Below are 18,440 nucleotides of genomic sequence, written 5' to 3'. Positions count from 1 at the left end.
AGTTTGGCTGTCCCGGTGTCTCAGTCCCGGTTTTTGGGTTCCGATCCCGGTGTCCCAGTCCCGGTGTCCCAGTCCCAGCTTGAGGGTTCCGGTCCCAGTTTGGCTGTCCCGGTCCCGGTGTCCCGGTCCCGGCGTCCCGCACCGACTTTCCCTCCCCCATTCCCCACCCCCCACCTCTCCGTTCCCTCCGTTCCCCCCCCTCTCCGTTCCCCTCGGTCCCGGTTTGGCTGTCCCGGTGTCCCAGTCCCGGTTTGAGGGTTCCGGTCCCGGTTTGGCTGTCCCGGTCCCGGTGTCCCAATCCCAGTCCCGGTTTTTGGGTTCTGGTCCCGGTTTGAGGATCTCGATCCCGGTTTTTGGGTTCCGGTCCCGGTGTCCTAATCCCGGTTTTTGGGTTCCGGTCCCGGTGTCCGAATCCCGGTCCCGGTGTCCGAATCCCGGTCCCGGTGTCCCAATCCCAGTCCCGGTGTCCCAGTCCCGGTGTCCCGCACCGACTTTCCCCCCCCCATTCCCCACCCCCCACCCCTCCGTTCCCTCCGTCCCCCCCCTCTCCGTTCCCCCCGGTGCCGGGGGGCGGGGGCCGGCCCGCGGGGGGGAGGTGCCCGGGTTTGCCCGGCCCCGGTGCCCGGGCGGCGGCGGCGGCGGCGGCGTTGGAGCCTCCCCGGTGCGGGCCGGGCCGGGCCGGGCGATGGCGGCGCCCCCGGGGCGGCGGGAGCGGCTGCGGGCGCTGGCGCTGGGCCGGGGGGCGCTGGGGCTCGAGACCCTCCTGGACCTGCTGCTGGGGCTGGCGGGGGGGCTGCGGCACCGCCTCAACCACCGGGACCCCCCCGGCGACACCGGCGGCGACAGCGGCGGCGACAGCGGCGGCGACAGCGACAGCGACAAACACGTCCGGGAGTTTCTGAGCTGGGGTGAGGAGGAGGGACGGGAGGGGGTTCGGGATGGGGGTTCGGAATGGGGGTTCGGGATGGGGGTTCGGGATGGGGGTACCGGGACCGGGTTCGGAAAGGGGTTTCGGGATGGGGGTTCGGGATGGGGGTTCGGGATGGGGGTTCGGAACGGGGGTACCGGGACCGCGTTCGGGATGGGGGGTTCGGGATGGGGGGTTCGGGCTGGGGCGGTACCGGGACCAGGGGGGTACCGGGACAGGGGTTCGGAACGGGGGGGTATCGGGACCGGGTTCGGGACGGGGGTTCGGAACGGGGGTACCGGGACCGGGTTCGGAAAGGGGGGTTCGGAATGGGGGGTTCGGGACGGGGGTACCGGGACAGGGGGTTCGGGTCGGGGGGGGTCCGGGACCGGGGTTCGGGTTGGGAGGTTCGGAACGGGGGTACCCGAACGGGGATACCGGGACCGAGTTCGGCTTGGGGGGGTTCGGAACGGGGATACCGGGACCGGGTTCGGCTTGGGGGGTTCGGAACGGGGGGTTCGGGCTGGGCGGGGTCCAGAACGGGGGTTCGTGCTGGGGGGTACCGGGATGGGGACACCGGAACGGGGGTTCGGGTTTCGGGGAGGGTCCGGAATGGGGGTTCGGGCTGGGGGGTACCGGGACCGGGTTCGGGTTGGGGGGTTCGGAATGGGAGTACCGGAACGGGGATACCGGGTCGGGGGTACCGGGACGGGGGGATACCGGGACCGGGGGTTCGGAACGGGGGTACCGGGACCGGGTTCGGGTTGGAGGGTTCGGAATCGGGGTTCGGGCTGGGGGGGTTCGGGCTTGGGGCGGTACCGGCACCGGGGTTCGGGCTGGGGGGTTCGGGCTTGGGGGGTATTGGAACGGGGGTTCGGAATGGGGGTACCGGGACGGGGGGTTCGGAACGGGGGGGTACCGGAACCGGGTTCGGCTTGGGGGATTCGGAACGGGGGTTCGGAATCGGGGTTCGGCTTGGGGGGGTACCGGGACCGGGACACCGGAACGGGGGTTCGGGCTGGGGGGGTACCGGGACCGGGGGTTCGTGTTGGGGGGTTCGGAACGGGAGTACCGGGACGGGAATTCGGATTTGGGGCGGTTCGGGCGGGGGTTCGAATTTGGGGCGGTTCGGTCAGGGGTTCGGACTGGAGGGGTCTGGGCGGAGGTTCGGGCTGGGGTTCGGACTGGAGGGACACCGGGATGGGGGGTTCGGGTATGGGACAGGGGGGTTCGGGTTCGGGGGGTCCGAAACCGGGGGGGTTCGGCACTGAGCGGGTCCGGGACTGGGAGGTTCCGGGATTGAGGAACCGGATTTGGGGAGGGGGCTCCGGGACTGGGAAATTCCGGGATTGGGGGGTCCGGGACCGGGGAACCTCTGGGTTCTGGGGCATCCGGGACCGCGGTTCCGGGACCGGGGGGGTTCAGGTGGGTCCAGGATTGGGGGTTCTGGGACAGCGGGTCCGGTACCGGAATTCCAGATTGAGGGATCCGGGACCGGGGGGTGTCTGGGACAGGAGGTTCCGGGACCGGGATTCCAGAACCGGGGGTTCGGGACTGGGGGGTCCGGGACCGGTAGATCAAGAATTGGGGATTCCGGTACCGGGAAGTTCGGGACTGAGGGGTCCGGGATCGGGAGGTTCGGGATTGAGGGATCCGGGACCGGGGGGTGTCAGGGCCCGGAGGGTTCGGAACCGGGTTCGGGGGTGCTCGGGACTGGGGGGCTCCAGAACCGGGGGGGTCGGGCCCGGACCGGTTTTTTTTTGAGGGGGGGAACCGGGACCGGGGGTCCGCGGGCAGAACCGGGTGGGCCGGTACCGGGGGTCCTGCTGTGGGGGGGGGGGGGGTCTCTAAACCGGCACCGAACCGAGGGATCTGTCCGGGTGTGTGTGGGGGGGGGGGCGGTACCTGCAGGACCCCCCCGAACCCCGGGGTCATTTTGGTGGGGGGGGAACCGAACCTGGGGGTCATTGAGGAGGGGGAAATGGGGGGGGGGGGGGGTCGCGATGTCGGGGCCCCTTTTTTAGGGGTGGGGGGTCTCAGAGTGGGGGGGCTCGGCCCGTCGTTCCCGGGGGGGGCCCGGGGGGGTTCCTGGGGGTCTCAGGGTGGGGGTCGCTCAGCCCGTCGGTCCCGGGGGGGGCCCGGGGGGGTTCCCGGTGGCTCCGCTCCTTTTCTGGGCACGCGGGGCCGGGTGTCCCCCCCCCCCCCCCCGCGGGCTCCGAGCGCTGCGCGGCCATAAATGGGCTGAGGGTGCGCGGCCCCCCCCCCCCGCGGCACCCGGGGTGTCACAACCCCCCCCTGGCACTGTCACACCCCTCCGGCACTGTCACCACACCCCTGGCACTGTCACACCCCCCCCCCTCACTGTCACACCCCCCCCCCCTCACTGTCACCCTCCCCCTCACTGTCACACCCCCCTCCACACTGTCACCCCCCCCCCCCCCCCCCCGGAACCTCCCTCTTGTCCCCTCCCCCCTCCCCGCTTCACTTCCCGCCCCCCCCCCCCCCAAAATAATTATTTGGGATTTTTTCTCCAAATCCCCCCCCCAAAAAAAAAATGTAATGGGATTGCCCGTCCAACCCTCCCCAAAAAATTAAAAAATTCACTGGATTTTCTCTCTGAGCCCCCTCCCCAAAATATTCAATGGGATTTTTCCTCCAAGCCCCCTCCCCAAAATATTCAATGGGATTCTCTCTTCAAATCCCCCCACAAAAAAAAAAAAATTCGCTGGGATTCCCCGTCCTACCCTCCCCAAAAAATTCACTGGATTTTCTCTCTGAGACCCCTCCCCAAAATAATTATTTGGGATTTTCCCTTCAAACCCCCCCAAAAAAAAAGAAATTTATTGGGATTGTCCATCCTACCCTGCCCAAAATATTCACTGGATTCTCTCCGAGCCCCCTCCCCAAAATATTCAGTGGGATTCTCTCTCTGAGACCCCTCCCCAAAATATTCAATGGGATTTTGCCTCCAAGCCCCCACCCTAAAATATTAATTGGATTCTGAGACCCCTCCCCAAAATATTCACTGGGTTCTCTTTCCGAGACCCCTCCCCAAATAATTATTTGGGATTTTCCCTTCAAACCCCCCCCCTCAAAAAAAATTTTTTTTGGGATTGTCCATCCTACCCTGCCCAAAATATTCACTGGATTCTCTCTGAGACCCCTCCCCAAAATAATTCCTTGGGATACTTCCTTCAAACCCCCCCCCAAAAAAATTCGCTGGGATTCCCTCTCCAACGCTGCCCAAAATATTCACTGGATTCTTTCTCTGAGACCCCTCCTCAAAATATTCAATGAGATTTTCCCTCCAAGCCCCTCCCCAAAATATTCTCTGGGATTTTCCCTCCGAGCCCCCTCCCCAAAATATTAACTGGATTTTCTTTCTGAGACCCCTCCCCAAAATATTCAATGGGATTTTATCTCCAAACCCCCACCCCAAAATATTCACTGGATTCTCTCTGAGACCCCTCCCCAAAATATTCTCTGGGATTTTCCCTCCAAGCCTCCCCCCCAAAAAAGTCCCTGGGATTTTTGTCGAGCCCCCCACCCCAAAATTCCCCCAAAACCCCTCCCGGTGACCACTGACCCCCCCCCTCCCGGTGGTCACTGACCCCTCGATGACCATTAACCCCCCCCCTCCCGGTGACCCCTGACCCCTCGGTGACCCCTGACCCCCCGGTGACCCCTGACCCCCCGGTGACCCCTGACCCCCCGCTCGCCCCCCAGCCGAGCCGGTGGCCGCGCGAGTCCAGGAGCTGCAGCTGCAGCGCGGAGACTTCGAGATCCTGAAGGTGATCGGGAGAGGCGCCTTCAGCGAGGTCAGCGACACCGGGGGACACCCGGGGGACACCGGGGGGTGGCACCGAGGGTGGCACCGGTGGGGACAGCGCGGGTGGCGCTGAGGTCACCCCGGTGTCGCGCAGGTGGCCGTGGTGAGGATGAAGGAGAGCGGGCAGATCTACGCCATGAAAATCATGAACAAGTGGGACATGCTGCGGAGGGGAGAGGTGCGGGGACATTTGGGGACAGGGGGGACACTGGGGGGACACTGGGGACAGCGGGGACAGTGGGGACACTGGGGACAGCGGGGACAGTGGGGACATTGGGGACATTGCCGGGATTGGGGACAGAGGGGGGATTGGGGACAGAGGGAGGATTGGGGACAGCGGGGACAGAGGGGGGATTGGGGACATTTGGGACAGAGGGGACATCGGGGGGATTGGGGACATTGGGGGGATTGGGGACAGAGGGGACAGTGGGGACAGAGAGGACAGAGGGGACAGAGGGGACAGCAGGGACAGCGGGGGATTTGGGGACATTGAGGAGATTGGGGACAGCGGGGAGAGAGGGGGGACATTGGGGACATTGGGGACATTGGGGGGACACTGGGGACACTGCGGGGATTGGGGACAGTGGGGACAGCGGGGACAGAGGGGACAGAGGGGACAGAGGGGACAGTAAGGGGATTGGGGACAGCGGGGACACACAGGGACATCAGGGGACGCTTGGGGACACTCGGGAGATACTTGGGGGATGTGTGAGGACACTCGGGGACACTTGAGGACACTCAAGGAACACTCAGGGGACATCTGGGGACACTTGGGGACACTCGGGGACACTCAGGGACATTCAGGGAACACTTGGGGACACTCGAGGACATTCAAGGAACACCTGGGGACACTCAGGGGACACTCGGGGACATCTGGGGACACTCGGGGGCACTCAGGGACATTCGGACGGGGATGGCACCGTCCAGGAAGTGCCACCAGGGGGGTGGCGGTGCCGCGGCCGTGTCGCCGGTGCCGCGCTGTCGCGGGGTGGCAGCCGTGTCGCTGTCGCTGTCACTGTCTCTGTCGCCGGGTGCCAGTCGTGTCGCTGTCACTGTCACTGTTGCTGTCGCTGTCGCTGGGTGCCAGCCGTGCCGTGTCACTGTCACTGTCGCTGTCACTGTCACTGTCGCTGTCACTGTCGCTGTCACTGTCGCTGTTGCTGTCGCCGGGTGCCAGCCGTGTCACTGTCGCTGTCACTGTCACTGTCGCGCGGTGCCAGCCGTGCCGTGCCGTGTCACTGTCACTGTTGTCACTGTCGCTGTCGTTGTCACTGTCACTGTCGTTGTCACTGTCACTGTCGCTGTCTCTGTCACCGTCACTGTCGCTGTCACTGTCACTGTTGTCACTGTTGTCACTGTCGCTGTCACTGTCACTGTCACCGTTGTCACTGTCACTGTCACTGTTGTCGCTGTCGCTGTCGCAGGTGTCGTGTTTCCGCGAGGAGCGGGAGGTGCTGGCGCGCGGGGACCGGCGCTGGATCACGCGGCTGCACTTCGCCTTCCAGGACCCGCAGTGCCTGGTGAGGGGACACCCGTGTCACCTCCGTGTCACCTCCGGTCACCACAGTGTCACCTCGGGTCACCGCGGGGTCACCCGGCCACCACCGTGTCACCCGGGCCACCACCTTGTCACCCGGGCCACCTCTGTGTCACCTCCGTGTCACTCAGACCACTGCAGGGTCACCTCGGGGTCACCGCGGGGGTCACCCGGGGTCACCTCAGTGTCACCTGGGGTCACCGCGGGGTCACCCGGGGTCACTTCCGTGTCACCTCTGTGCCACTTCGGGTCACCTCAGTGTCACCCGGGCCATCGTACTGTCACCCGGGTCACTGCACTGTCACCTCGGGGTCACCTCAGTGTCACACAGGCCGCTGCGGAGTCACCTTGGGGTTGCCTCAGTGTCACCTCAGTGTCACCCAAGTCACCGTGGGGACACCTCGGTGTCACCTCAGTGTCCCCCCTGTCACCTCAGTGTCCCCCTGTCACCTCGGTGTCACCTCGGTGTCACTTCAGTGTCCTCTCATCACCTCAGTGTCCCCGTGTCACCTCAGTGTCCCCATGTCACCTCAGTGTCCCCCCTGTCACCTTGGTGTCACCTCTATCACCTCGGTGTCACCTCGGTGTCCCCGTGTCACCTCAGGGGGTGACACCTCAACCATGCCATCCCCATGTCCCTGTGCCATCCCTGTGTCCCCAAGCTCTCCCTGTGTCCCTGCAGTACCTGGTGATGGAGTACTGCACTGTCCCCATGTCCCCGTGTCCCCATGTCCCCTCAATGTCCCCTCAGTACCTGGTGATGGAGTACTGCACTGTGCCCATTTCCCATGTCCCCCATGTCCCCTCAGTGTCCCCAATGTCCCCATGTCCCCTCAGTACCTGGTGATGGAGTACTACACTGTCCCCATGTCCCAATGTCCCCAATGTCCCCATGTCCCCATGTCCCCAATGTCCTCAATGTCCCCATGTCCCCTCAATGTCCCCAATGTCCCCATGTCCCCACAGTACCTGGTGATGGAGTACTGCACTGTCTCCATGTCCCCATGTCCCCTCAATGTCCCCATGTCCCCTCAGTGTCCCCAATGTCCCCAATGTGTCCCCTCAGTACCTGGTGATGGAGTACTACACTGTCCCCATGTCCCCTCAATGTCCCCAATGTCCCCATGTCCCCTCAGTACCTGGTGATGGAGTACTGCACTGTGCCCATGTCCCCATGTCCCCAATGTCCCCAATGTCCCCATGTCCCCTCAGTACCTGGTGATGGAGTACTACATCGGCGGTGACCTCCTGACCCTGCTCAGCAAATTTGGGGACCGGCTGCCGCTGGCCATGGCGCGCTTCTACCTGGCCGAGCTGGTGATGGCCATCGACTCCGTTCATCGACTGGGATACGTGCACAGGTGGGGACAGTGGGGACACTGGGGACATGGGGACACTGGGGACATTGGGGACATGGGGACATTGGGGACATGGCCATCGACTCGGTGCACCGCCTGGGATACGTGCACAGGTGTGACATTGGGGACACTGGGGACATGGGGACATTGGGGACATGGCCATCGACTCTGTGCACCGGCTGGGATATGTGCACAGGTGGGGACAGTGGGGACATGGGGACATTGGGGACATTGGGGACATTGGGGACATGGGGACATTGGGGACATGGGGACAGTGGGGACATTGGGGACATGGGGACATGGCCATCGACTCCGTTCATCGATTGGGATACGTGCACAGGTGGGGACATGGGGACATTGGGGACAGTGGGGACATTGGGGACATGGGGACATTGGGGACATTGGGGACATGGGGACATTGGGGACATGGGGACATGGGGACATTGGGGACATTGGGGACATTGGGGACATGGGGACATTGGGGACATTGGGGACATGGGGACATGGGGACATTGGGGACATTGGGGACATGGGGACATGGCCATCGACTCGGTGCACCGGCTGGGATACGTACACAGGTGGGGACAGTGGGGACATTGGGGACACTGGGGACATTGGGGACATGGCCATCGACTCCGTTCATCGATTGGGATATGTACACAGGTGGGGACATGGGGACATTGGGGACATGGGGACATGGGGACATGGGGGACATTGGGGACATTGGGGACACTGGGGACATTGGGGACATGGCCATCGACTCTGTGCACCGCCTGGGATATGTGCACAGGTGGGGACATTGGGGACATTGGGGACATTGGGGACATGGGGACATGGGGACATGGCCATCGACTCGGTGCACCGGCTGGGATACGTACACAGGTGTGACATGGGGACATTGGGGACATTGGGGACATTGGGGACATCATGGGGACATGGGGACATTGGGGACATGGGGACATGGGGACATTGGGGACATGGGGACATTGGGGACATTGGGGTCACTGGGGACATGGGGACATGGTGACACACAGGACATGAGAACCTGGTGACACTGGGGGTGACATTGAGGGACATGGAGGGACATTGAGGGGTGTCTGGGGTGGGTCTGGGGACTGTGACAGGGAGAGGTGACAAAGGCCACCCCCCCCCAGGGACATCAAACCCGACAACATCCTGCTGGACCGCTGGGGACACGTCCGGCTCGGGGACTTCGGGTCCTGCCTGCGCCTGGGGCCGGATGGCACCGTGAGTGACACCGGGGGGGACATGGGGGTGACACGGGGGGACACGGGGGGGGACACAGAGCTCAACCCTGCGAACACCTGGAGGATTCCCATGTCCCCAATGTCCCCAATGTCCCCAATGTCCCCATGTCCCCAGGTGCGCTCCTCGGTGGCCGTGGGCACCCTCGATTACCTGTCCCCTGAGATGCTCTCAGTGATGTCCCTGTCCCCAATGTCCCCATGTCCCCAATGATGTCCCCAATGTCCCCATGTCCCCAATGATGTCCCCATGTCCCCAATGTCCCCAGGTGCGCTCGGCGGTGGCCGTGGGCACCCCCGATTACCTGTCCCCTGAGATGCTCTCAGTGATGTCCCCATGTCCCCAATGTCCCCAGTGTCTCCAATATCCCCAATGTCCCCGATGTCCCCAATGTCCCCAATGATGTCCCACTGTCCCCACTGTCCCCAGGTGCGCTCGGCGGTGGCCGTGGGCACCCCCGATTACCTGTCCCAATGTCCCCAGTGATGTCCCCAGTGATGTCCCCATGTCCCCTGTCCCCAGGTGCGCTCCTCGGTGGCCGTGGGCACCCCCGATTACCTGTCCCCATTGATGTCCCCATGTCCCCAATGATGTCCCCATGTCCCCATGTCCCCAGGTGCGCTCGGCGGTGGCCGTGGGCACCCCCGATTACCTGTCCCCATTGATGTCCCCATGTCCCCAATGATGTCCCCATGTCCCCAGGTGCGCTCGGCGGTGGCCGTGGGCACCCCCGATTACCTGTCCCCATGTCCCCAATGATGTCCCCATGTCCCCAGGTGCGCTCGGCGGTGGCCGTGGGCACCCCCGATTACCTGTCCCCATTGATGTCCCCATGTCCCCAATGATGTCCCCATGTCCCCAGGTGCGCTCCTCGGTGGCCGTGGGCACCCCCGATTACCTGTCCCCCGAGATGCTCCTCGCCGTCGAGGACCCCTCTCGCTCGTACGGCCCCGAGTGTGACTGGTGGGCGCTGGGGGTCCTGGCCTACGAGATGTTCTACGGGCGGCCCCCGTTCTTCGCCGACAGCGTCCTCGAGACCTACGCCAAGATCCTGCACTTCCAGGTGGGCACTGGGATGGACTGGGAGCGACTGGGGAGGACTGGGAGGGGGAATTTGGGGAACTGGGAGGGACTGGGAGGGACTGGGAGGGGGCTGGGGAGTACTGGGAGGGGAGTGGGAGAGAGTGGGAGAGACTGGGATGGACTGGGATGGACTGGGAGTGACTGGCGGGGAGAATGGGAGGCACTGGGATGGACTGGGAGGGGACTGAGAAGCACTGGGAGGGGAAGGGGGAGACTGGGGGGGAATGGGAGGGACTGGAAGGGGGAATTTGGGGCACTGGGAGGGACTAGGAGGGACTGGGAGGGACTGGGAGGGGATGGGAGGCACTGGGAGGGGAAGGGGGAGGACTGGGGGAGACTAGGAGGGGGACTGGGAGGGGAATGGGAGGGACTGGGAGGAACTGGGGAGGGACTGGGATTCACTGGGGTACACTGGGGGTTACTCAGAGGACACTAGGATGTACTGGGATATACTGTGATCATACTGGGACATACTGGTCTATACTGGTCCCCCCCCAGGACCACCTCCACCTGCCCGAGGACGACCCCGACCCCGAGGAGGGCGAGGAAGGCGCGGGGGGCGTGGCCAGCGAAGGGGGCGTGTCCAGCGAAGGGGGCGTGTCCGGGGGCGGGGTCCCCGCGGCCGCGCGCGCTCTGGTTCGGGGCCTGCTGTGCGCGCCGGGCGCGCGCCTGGGCCGCGGGGGCGCGCGCGATTTCCGCGCCCTTCCGCTGTTCGCGGGAATGCGCTGGCGCGCGCTCCGCCGCTGCCCCGCCCCCTTCGCGCCCAGCGCCGCCGGCGCCGCCGACACCTCCAACTTCGACGTGCTGGACGATTGTCTGAGCCAGCAGGTGAGGGGTTAACCCGGGATAAACCCGGGATAGAACCGGGATAAACCCGGGATAGAACCGGGACAGGACTGAGATAAACCCGGGATAGTCATGGGATAGAGCAGGGATAGAGCAGGGACAGCCCGTGCTGGACGATTGTCTGAGCCAGCAGGTGAGGGGTTAAACCGGGATAGACCCGGGATAGAACCGGGATAGAACCGGGATAAACCGGGCATAAACCCGGGATAGTCATGGGATAGATCCGGGATAGAGCAGGGACAGCCCGTGCTGGACGATTGTCTGAGCCAGCAGGTGAGGGGTTAAACCGGGATAAACCCGGGATAGAACCGGGATAGAACCGGGCATAAACCCGGGATAAACCGGGGATAGTCATGGGATGGATCCGGGATAGTCATGGGATAGATCCAGGATAGAGCAGGGACAGCCCGTGCTGGACGATTGTCTGAGCCAGCAGGTGAGGGGTTAAACCGGGATAGACCCGGGATAAAACCGGGATAGAACCGGGATAGAACCGGGATAAACCCGGGATAGTCATGGGATGGAGCAGGGACAGCCCGTGCTGGACGATTGTCTGAGCCAGCAGGTGAGGGGTTAAACCGGGATAAACCCGGGATAAATCAGGGATAAACCCGGGATAACCCTGGGATATTTAATGTGTCCCTCAGACCCACCCTGGTGCCCTCCCCAATATTTAACGTGCCCCCCCCATATTTAATGTCCCCCTCCCCAATATTTAACGTGTCCCCCCCTCTCCAGGAGCTGCTGGGGGAGCCCGGGGACCCCCCCGAGCTGGGGCTGCACCTCCCGTTCGTGGGGTACTCGTACGCTCGGGGGGACACAGAGTGAGTGCGGGGGGGCTTGGGGGGGTCTGGGGAGGGGGCTGGGGAGGGGCTGGGGGGGTCTGGGGGTTTCTGTGGGGTGTCCCGGGGGGGGTCTGGGGGAGTGTGGGGGAGTGTGGGGGGGTCCTGGGGGGTCTTGGGGGAGTCTGCAGGGGGTCTGTGGGGAGGTCTGGGGGGACTGGAGGGGTCTGGGGGGGGGTCCAGGGGAGTCTGGGGGTATCTGGGGAGGGTCTGGGGGGACGGGGGGAGTCTGAGGCGGGGTCTGGGGGTGTCAGGAGGGGTCTGGGGGAGTCTGGGGGGGTCTGGGGGAGTCTGGGGGTGGCTGGGGGGTGTCTGGGGGGGTCTGGACGAGTCTGGGGGGTGTCCCGCGGGGATCTGGGGGAGTCTGGGGGGATCTGGGGGTTTCTGGGGGGGCTCTGGGAGGGTCTGAGGAGTGTCTGGGGAGGGTACGGGGGTGTCTGGGGGGCCCTGGAGGATTTCTGTGGGGGGCTGGGGGGTCAGGAGGGGTGTCTGGGAGGGTCTTGGGGGGGTCTAGAGTGGGTCTGGGGGGGTCTGGGGGGGAGTCCGGGGGGGTCTGGGGGGTCCGGCAGCGAAATGGGGGTGGGTGGTAACAGTGGGGGTACAGCGGGAATGGGGGGAGTGGGGGCCACAGAAGGAATGGAAAAGGGGAGGGGGTCTCCAGGTGCCCCCCCCTCACCCCTGTTCCCCCCCCTCCCCGCGGTTTTTAGGGATGAGGAGGAAGAGGAGGAAGATGAGGATGAGGATGAGGATGAGGAGTGGGACCAGGACACGGCCATGGAGCTGGAGGGGGAGTGGGGGACCCCCCCCGAGTCGGGGACCCCCCCGGGCACCGCCACCCCCTTGGCCGTGGGGACCCCCCCGCGAAGGGGGACGCCCCCTCCCCCACCCCTGAGACACCCCACACCCCCCCCGGGGACCCCCCCTCAAAAGGAACCCCCCCCACCCACGGGGACCTCGGAACTGACGGGACCCCCGCCCCAAAAAGGGCCCCCCCCCACCCACGGGACCCCCGCCCCAAAAAGGGCCCCCCGCACCCACGGGACCCCCGCCCCAAAAGGGGCCCCCCCCACCCACGGGAACAGCCCCCCAAAAATCGCCCCCCCCCCCCAAGAATCCCCTCCCCCACCCAAAGCCCCTCCCCCCCCGGCAGCGCCCCCCCAAAAAGGGGTCCCTGCACCCCAAGGGTCTCCCCCTCCCCTAAAATCGCCCCCCCCCACCCCAAGCCCCTCCCCCCGCCCCCAAGGGACCCCCCCCGGCCAAGGGGGCGCCCCCCAGGACCGCCCCTCCCCCCCCGGGCACGGAGACCCCCCGGGCACCGCCGGTACGTGAGGGGGGGTCCGGAATTTGGGGAGGGGTCGGGGGGTGCTGGGGGAGGGGGATCCCGGGATTTGGGGAGGGGGGATCCCGGAATTTGGGGAGGGGGATCCCGGAATTTGGGGAGGGGGGATCCCGGAATTTGGGGAGGGGTCGGTGGGTGCTGGGGGAGGGGGGGGGGTCCCAAAACCCGGGAATTCCAGCTATTCCGGGAATTCCGGTGCTGATGGGGGAAAAAGGGTGATCCCGCTGCGGGGTGGGGATCCCGAATTCTGGGAATTTCGGTGTCAGTGCCCGGTTCGGGAGGATCCCGGGAATTTCGGGAATTTCGGGGTTCAATTCTCGGTTCGGGAGATTCCAGAAATCCCTGGAATTCCGGGGTCAGTTCCCGGTTCGGGGGATCCCGGGAATCCCGGGAATTTCGGGGTTCAGTGCCCGGTTTGGGGGGATCCTGAATCCCGAGAATTCCGGGAATCCCGGGGTTCAGTTCCCGGTTCGGAGGATCCCGGCAATTCCGGGCATTTCTGGGTTCAGTGCTCGGTTCGGGAGGATCCCGGGAATCCCGGGAATTCCGGGGTTCAGTACCTGGTTTGGGGGGATCCTGAATCCCGAGAATTCCGGGAATTCCGGAGGTCCGTGCCCGGTTCGGGGGAATCCCGAATCCTGGGAATTCCAGGGGTCCGTGTCCGGTTCGGGAAATCCCGGGAATCCCGGGAATTTCGGGGTTCAGTGCCCGGTTCGAGGGGAGATCCCGAATCTCGGGAATTCCCAATCCCAGGGGTCAGTGACGGGTTCTGGGAGGTCTCGGGGTTCAGTGCCCGGTTCGGGAAATCCCGGGAATCCCGGAAATTTCGGGGTTCAGTGCCCGGTTCGGGGGAATCCCGAATCTCGGGAATTCCGGGGGTCCGTGCCCGGTTCGGGGGATCCCGAATTCCGGGAATTTCGGTGTCAGTGCCCGGTTCGGGAGGATCCCGGGAATCCCGGGAATTTCGGTGTCAGTTCTCGGTTCGGGGGAATCCCGGGAATTCCGGGTTTCAGTTCCCGGTTGAGGGGATCCCGGGAATTCCGGGGTTCAGTGCCCGGTTCGGGGGATCCCGGGAATTTCGGGAATTTCGGGATTCAGTTCCCGGTTCGGGGGATCCCGGGAATTCCGGGAATTTCGGGGTTCAGTGCCCCGTTCGGGGGAATTCCGTGACTCCGTGCCGGGTGCGGGGGGATCCCGAATCTTGGGGATCCGTGTCCGGTTCGGCGGATCCCGGGAGTCACTGCCCGGTCTGGGGGGATCCTGAATTCCGGGGGTCCGTGCCCGGTTTGGGGGGATCGGGGTCAGAACCCGGTTCGGGAAATCCCGGGAATTCCGGGAATTTCGGGGTTCAGTGCCCGGTTCGGGGGATCCCGAATCCCAGGAATTTCGGGGTTCAGTGCCCAGTTCGGGGGGAGATCCCGAATCCCGGGAATTCCGGGGATCGGTGCCCGGGTCGGGGGGATCCCGGGAATTTCGGGAATTTCGGGGTTCAGTTCCCGGTTCAGGAGGATCCCGGGAATTTCGGTGTTAGTTCCCGGTTCGGGGGATCCCGAATCTCGGGAATTCCGGGGATCAGTTCCCGGTTCGGGGGGATCCTGAATCCCGAGAATTCCGGGAATCCCGGGGTTGAGTGCCCGGTTCGGGGGGATCCCAGAAATCCCGGAAATTTCGGGGTTCAGTGCCCGGTTCGGGGGGAGATCCCGAATCTCGGGAATTCCAGGAATTCGGGGAATTTCGGGTGTCCGTGCCCGGTCTGGGGGGAGATCCCGAATCTCGGGAATTCCGGGAATTTCGGGGTTCAGTGCCCGGTTCGGGGTGTGTCCCGAATTCCGGGAATTCCGGGAATTTCGGGGTTCAGTGCCCGGTTCGGGGGGATCCTGGGGGTCCCGGGGGTCCCGGGGGTCCGTGGCCGGTTCGGGGGATTTCAGGGGTCACTGCCGAGTTCGGGGGGGATCCCGAATCCCGGGAATCCCGGGAATTTCGGGGTTCAGTGCCCGGTTCAAGGGGAGATCCCGAATCCCGGGAATTCCCAATCCCAGGGGTCAGTGACGGGTTCTGGGAGGTCCCGGGGTTGAGTGCTCGGTTCGGGGGATCCCGGGAATTCCGGGAATTCCGGGGTTCAGTGCTCGGTTCGGGGGGATCCCGAATCTCGGGAATTCCAGGGGTCCGTGCCCAGTTCGGGGGATCCCGGGAATTTCGGGGTTAAGTTCTGGGTTCGGGAGGATCCCGGGAATTTCGGGGATCAGTTCCCGGTTCGGGGGATCCTGGAGGTCCCGGGGGTCCGTGGCCGGTTCGGGGAATCTCAGCGGTCACTGCCCGGTTCGAGGGGATCCCGAATCCCGGGAATTCCGGGGTTAGTGCCCGGTTCGGGGAAATTCCGGGGTTCAGTGCCCGGTTCGGGGGATCCCGGGAATTTCGGGAATTTCGGGGGTCCCTGTCCGGTTCCGGGAATCCCGGGGGTCCGTGCCCGGTTCGGGATGATCCTGAATTCCGGGGGTCCGTGCACGGTTTGGGGGGATCCTGAGAATTTCGGGGGTCACTGCCCGGTCCGGGGGGATCCTGGGGGTCCCGGGGGTCCGTGCCCGGTTCGGGGTGATCCAGAATCCCGGGGATCTCCAGGCAGACGCGGTTCCCGCAGGTGGCGGCGGCGATCCCGGCGGTCCCGGCGGTCCCGGTTGCGGTCCCGGCTGTCCCGGTCGCTGTCCCGGTCCCGGAGGCGGTGCCGGTGTCGGTCCCGGTGCCGGTGTCGGTCCCGGAGCTCCGGGAGGCGCTGGCCCAGGAGCGGCGCGGGCGGGAGGCGCTGGAGCGGGAGCTCGGGAAACTGCGGGCGGCGGGACAGGGGCTGGCCCGGTACGGGAGGGGACAGGAGGGGACACCGTGGGGACAGCGGGGACACGGAGGGGACAGTGGGGACAGGGAGGGGACAGCGGGGACAGGGAGGGGACAGAGGGGACAGGGAGGGGACAGCGGGACAGGGAGGGGACAGCGGGGACAGCGGGGACAGGGAGGGACAGGAGGGGACAGCGGGGACAGGAGGGGACAGCGGGGACACGGAGGGGACAGCGGGGACAGCGGGGACAGGGAGGGGACAGCGGGGACACCGGGGGCCGGGAGGGGACAGCGGGGACAGGGAGGGGACAGGGAGGGGACAACGGGACAGGAGGGACAGCGGGGACTGGAGGGGACAGCGGGACAGGGAGGGGACAGCGGGGACACCGCGGGGACAGCAGGACCCGAGTACGACACGGGGACAGGGTGGGGGGGACAACGAGGGGACACCGGAACCGACGGGGGACAGCAGGGACAGGGTTGGGGACAGCGGGCAGCGGGCGTGGGTGGCACTGGGTACCGGGAGGTGACACCAGGGTGACAGCCACCACCGGGGAGGTGACACCGGTGTCTCCAGCCGCTGTGGGGACAATGACACCGCGGTCACAGCGCAGGAGAACGGGGACCGAGGGGGGGCTGAGGAGATCCGGAGGTGTCCCCAACTGTCCCCGCGGTGTCCCCAACTGTCCCCTCCCCCAGGCGCCTGCAGGAGGCCGAGAGCCGCAACCTGGAACTGGAAGCGAAACTGCGGCGGCTGCAGAGTGACCCCCCCGGGCCCGGCCCGCCCCCTCCCCAAGGCAAGGACCCCTCCCCAAAAAATCCTGGGGACATCCTGGGAATGTCCCCAAATCCCTGTGACCCCCCCGGGGCTGGCACAAAGCAAGGACCCCCCCCCAAAAATCCTGGGGACATCGTGAGAATGTCCCCAAATCCCTGTGACCCCCCCCGCCCCCTCCCCAAGGCAAGGACCCCTCCCCAAAAATCCTGGGGACATCGTGGGAATGTCCCCAAATCTCTGTGACCCCCCCGCCCCCTCCCCAAGGCAAGGACCCCTCCCCAAAAAATCCTGGGGACACCCCTGGGAATGTCCCCAAACCCCTGTGACCCCCCCCCCCCCAAAAAAAATCCTTGGGGTCCCCTCAGTGACACCCTGGGAATGTCCCCAACCCACCCTGGGTGTCCCCTCCAGACCCCCCCCCAAATTCACCAGGACCCCCCAAATTCCTCCCCACGGGGGCTCGCCCCCTCCCCAAATTATTTTTTGGGGGGGTGGGCAGGACCTCACCCCCCCTTTTAAACCCCAAAAATTCCATTGTGGGGGGAGGGGACACACACAGGACCCCTCCCCAAATTTGGGGCTGGGGGGGGACACCCCAAAGGGGCTCCCCGATATTTGGGGAGGGGTCCCACCCTGACCCACCCCCCCCTCCCCAAAATTTCCTTTGCAGGAGGCGCGGAGCAGCCCCCCCCCATGGCCCCCCCCGCGGAGGTGAGGGGGGATTTTGGGGGGGGGGATTTGAGGTTTTTTTGGGGTTTTTTATTTTTTTGGGGGTTTTTTTTGGGGTGATTTTGGGGGGATTTGGGGTTTTTTTGGGGGGGATTTGGGGGGGCTGACGCTCTGTGCTCTCTCCGCAGCCCCCCCCGGCTTTTCCGCTCCCCCCTGGGGCTGCCCCTGTCCCGGCACCTGCTGCTCTGGGCCCGGGTACGTGGGGCTGCGTCACTGTCACTGTCACCGTGTCACTGTGTCACCTGTGCCACCCCCTGTCACCTACTGCCATCCCCCGGCACTGCCACTGTCACCTACTGCCACCCACTGCCACCCCCTGTCCCGGCACCTGCTGCTCTGGGCCCGGGTACGTGGGGCTGCGTCACTGTCACTGTGTCACCTGTGTCACCTGTGCCATCCCCTGCCACCCCCCGGCACTGCCACTGCCACCCCCTGTCACCTACTGTCATCCCCTGTCACCTACTGCCATCCCCTGTCCCGGCACCTGCTGCTCTGGGCTCGGGTACGTGGGGCTGCGTCACTGTCACTGTCACCTGTGTCACCTCCTGTCACCTACTGCCATCCCCTGACACACCCTGTCATCCCCTGTCACTGGCACTGCCACCCCCTGCCATCCCCTGTCACTGCCACTGCCACCCCCTGTCCCGGCACCTGCTGCTCTGGGCCCGGGTACGTGGGGTTGCGTCACTGTCACTGTGTCACCGTGTCACCTGTGCCATCCCCTGCCATCCCCTGTCACCTACTGCCATCCCCTGTCACTGCCACTGCCATCCCCTGTCACCTACTGTCACCCCCTGCCATCCCCTGTCACTGCCACTGCCATCCCCTGTCACCTACTGCCACCTACTGTCACCCCCTGTCACCCCCTGTCCCGGCACCTGCTGCTCTGGGCCCGGGTACGTGGGGCTGCGTCACTGTCACTGTCACCGTGTCACCCCCTGTCACCTACTGCCATCCCCTGCCATCCCCTGGTACTGCCACTGTCACCTACTGTCACCCCCTGTCACCTACTGCCATCCCCTGCCATCCCCTGTCACTCCCTGTCACCTCCTGTCACGCCCTGTCACCTCCTGTTAGCCTCAGCCATGCCCTGCCAC

General features: G+C 65.3%; 1 protein-coding gene across 1 annotated transcript; it reads left to right on the top strand.

The window, feature by feature from the left end:
* Positions 1-760: 760 nt before the first annotated feature.
* Positions 761-17,328, top strand: LOC117009619 (myotonin-protein kinase-like; the record flags this gene model as incomplete). The annotated part of the gene is made up of 14 exons (XM_033083886.2): positions 761-908; positions 4,634-4,725; positions 4,831-4,914; positions 6,161-6,256; positions 7,486-7,634; positions 8,786-8,879; positions 9,760-9,960; positions 10,479-10,506; positions 10,588-10,808; positions 11,565-11,650; positions 12,376-12,540; positions 15,627-15,857; positions 16,536-16,633; positions 17,285-17,328. Coding segments are annotated over exons 3-14 (1,482 nt in total), but the record flags the coding sequence as incomplete, so codon positions are not given.
* Positions 17,329-18,440: the final 1,112 nt, after the last annotated feature.

This window comes from Catharus ustulatus, chromosome 34 (genome assembly GCF_009819885.2).
Source record: "Catharus ustulatus isolate bCatUst1 chromosome 34, bCatUst1.pri.v2, whole genome shotgun sequence".
Taxonomy (NCBI): domain Eukaryota; kingdom Metazoa; phylum Chordata; class Aves; order Passeriformes; family Turdidae; genus Catharus; species Catharus ustulatus.
This window is presented reverse-complemented; position numbering and strand designations above follow the sequence as displayed.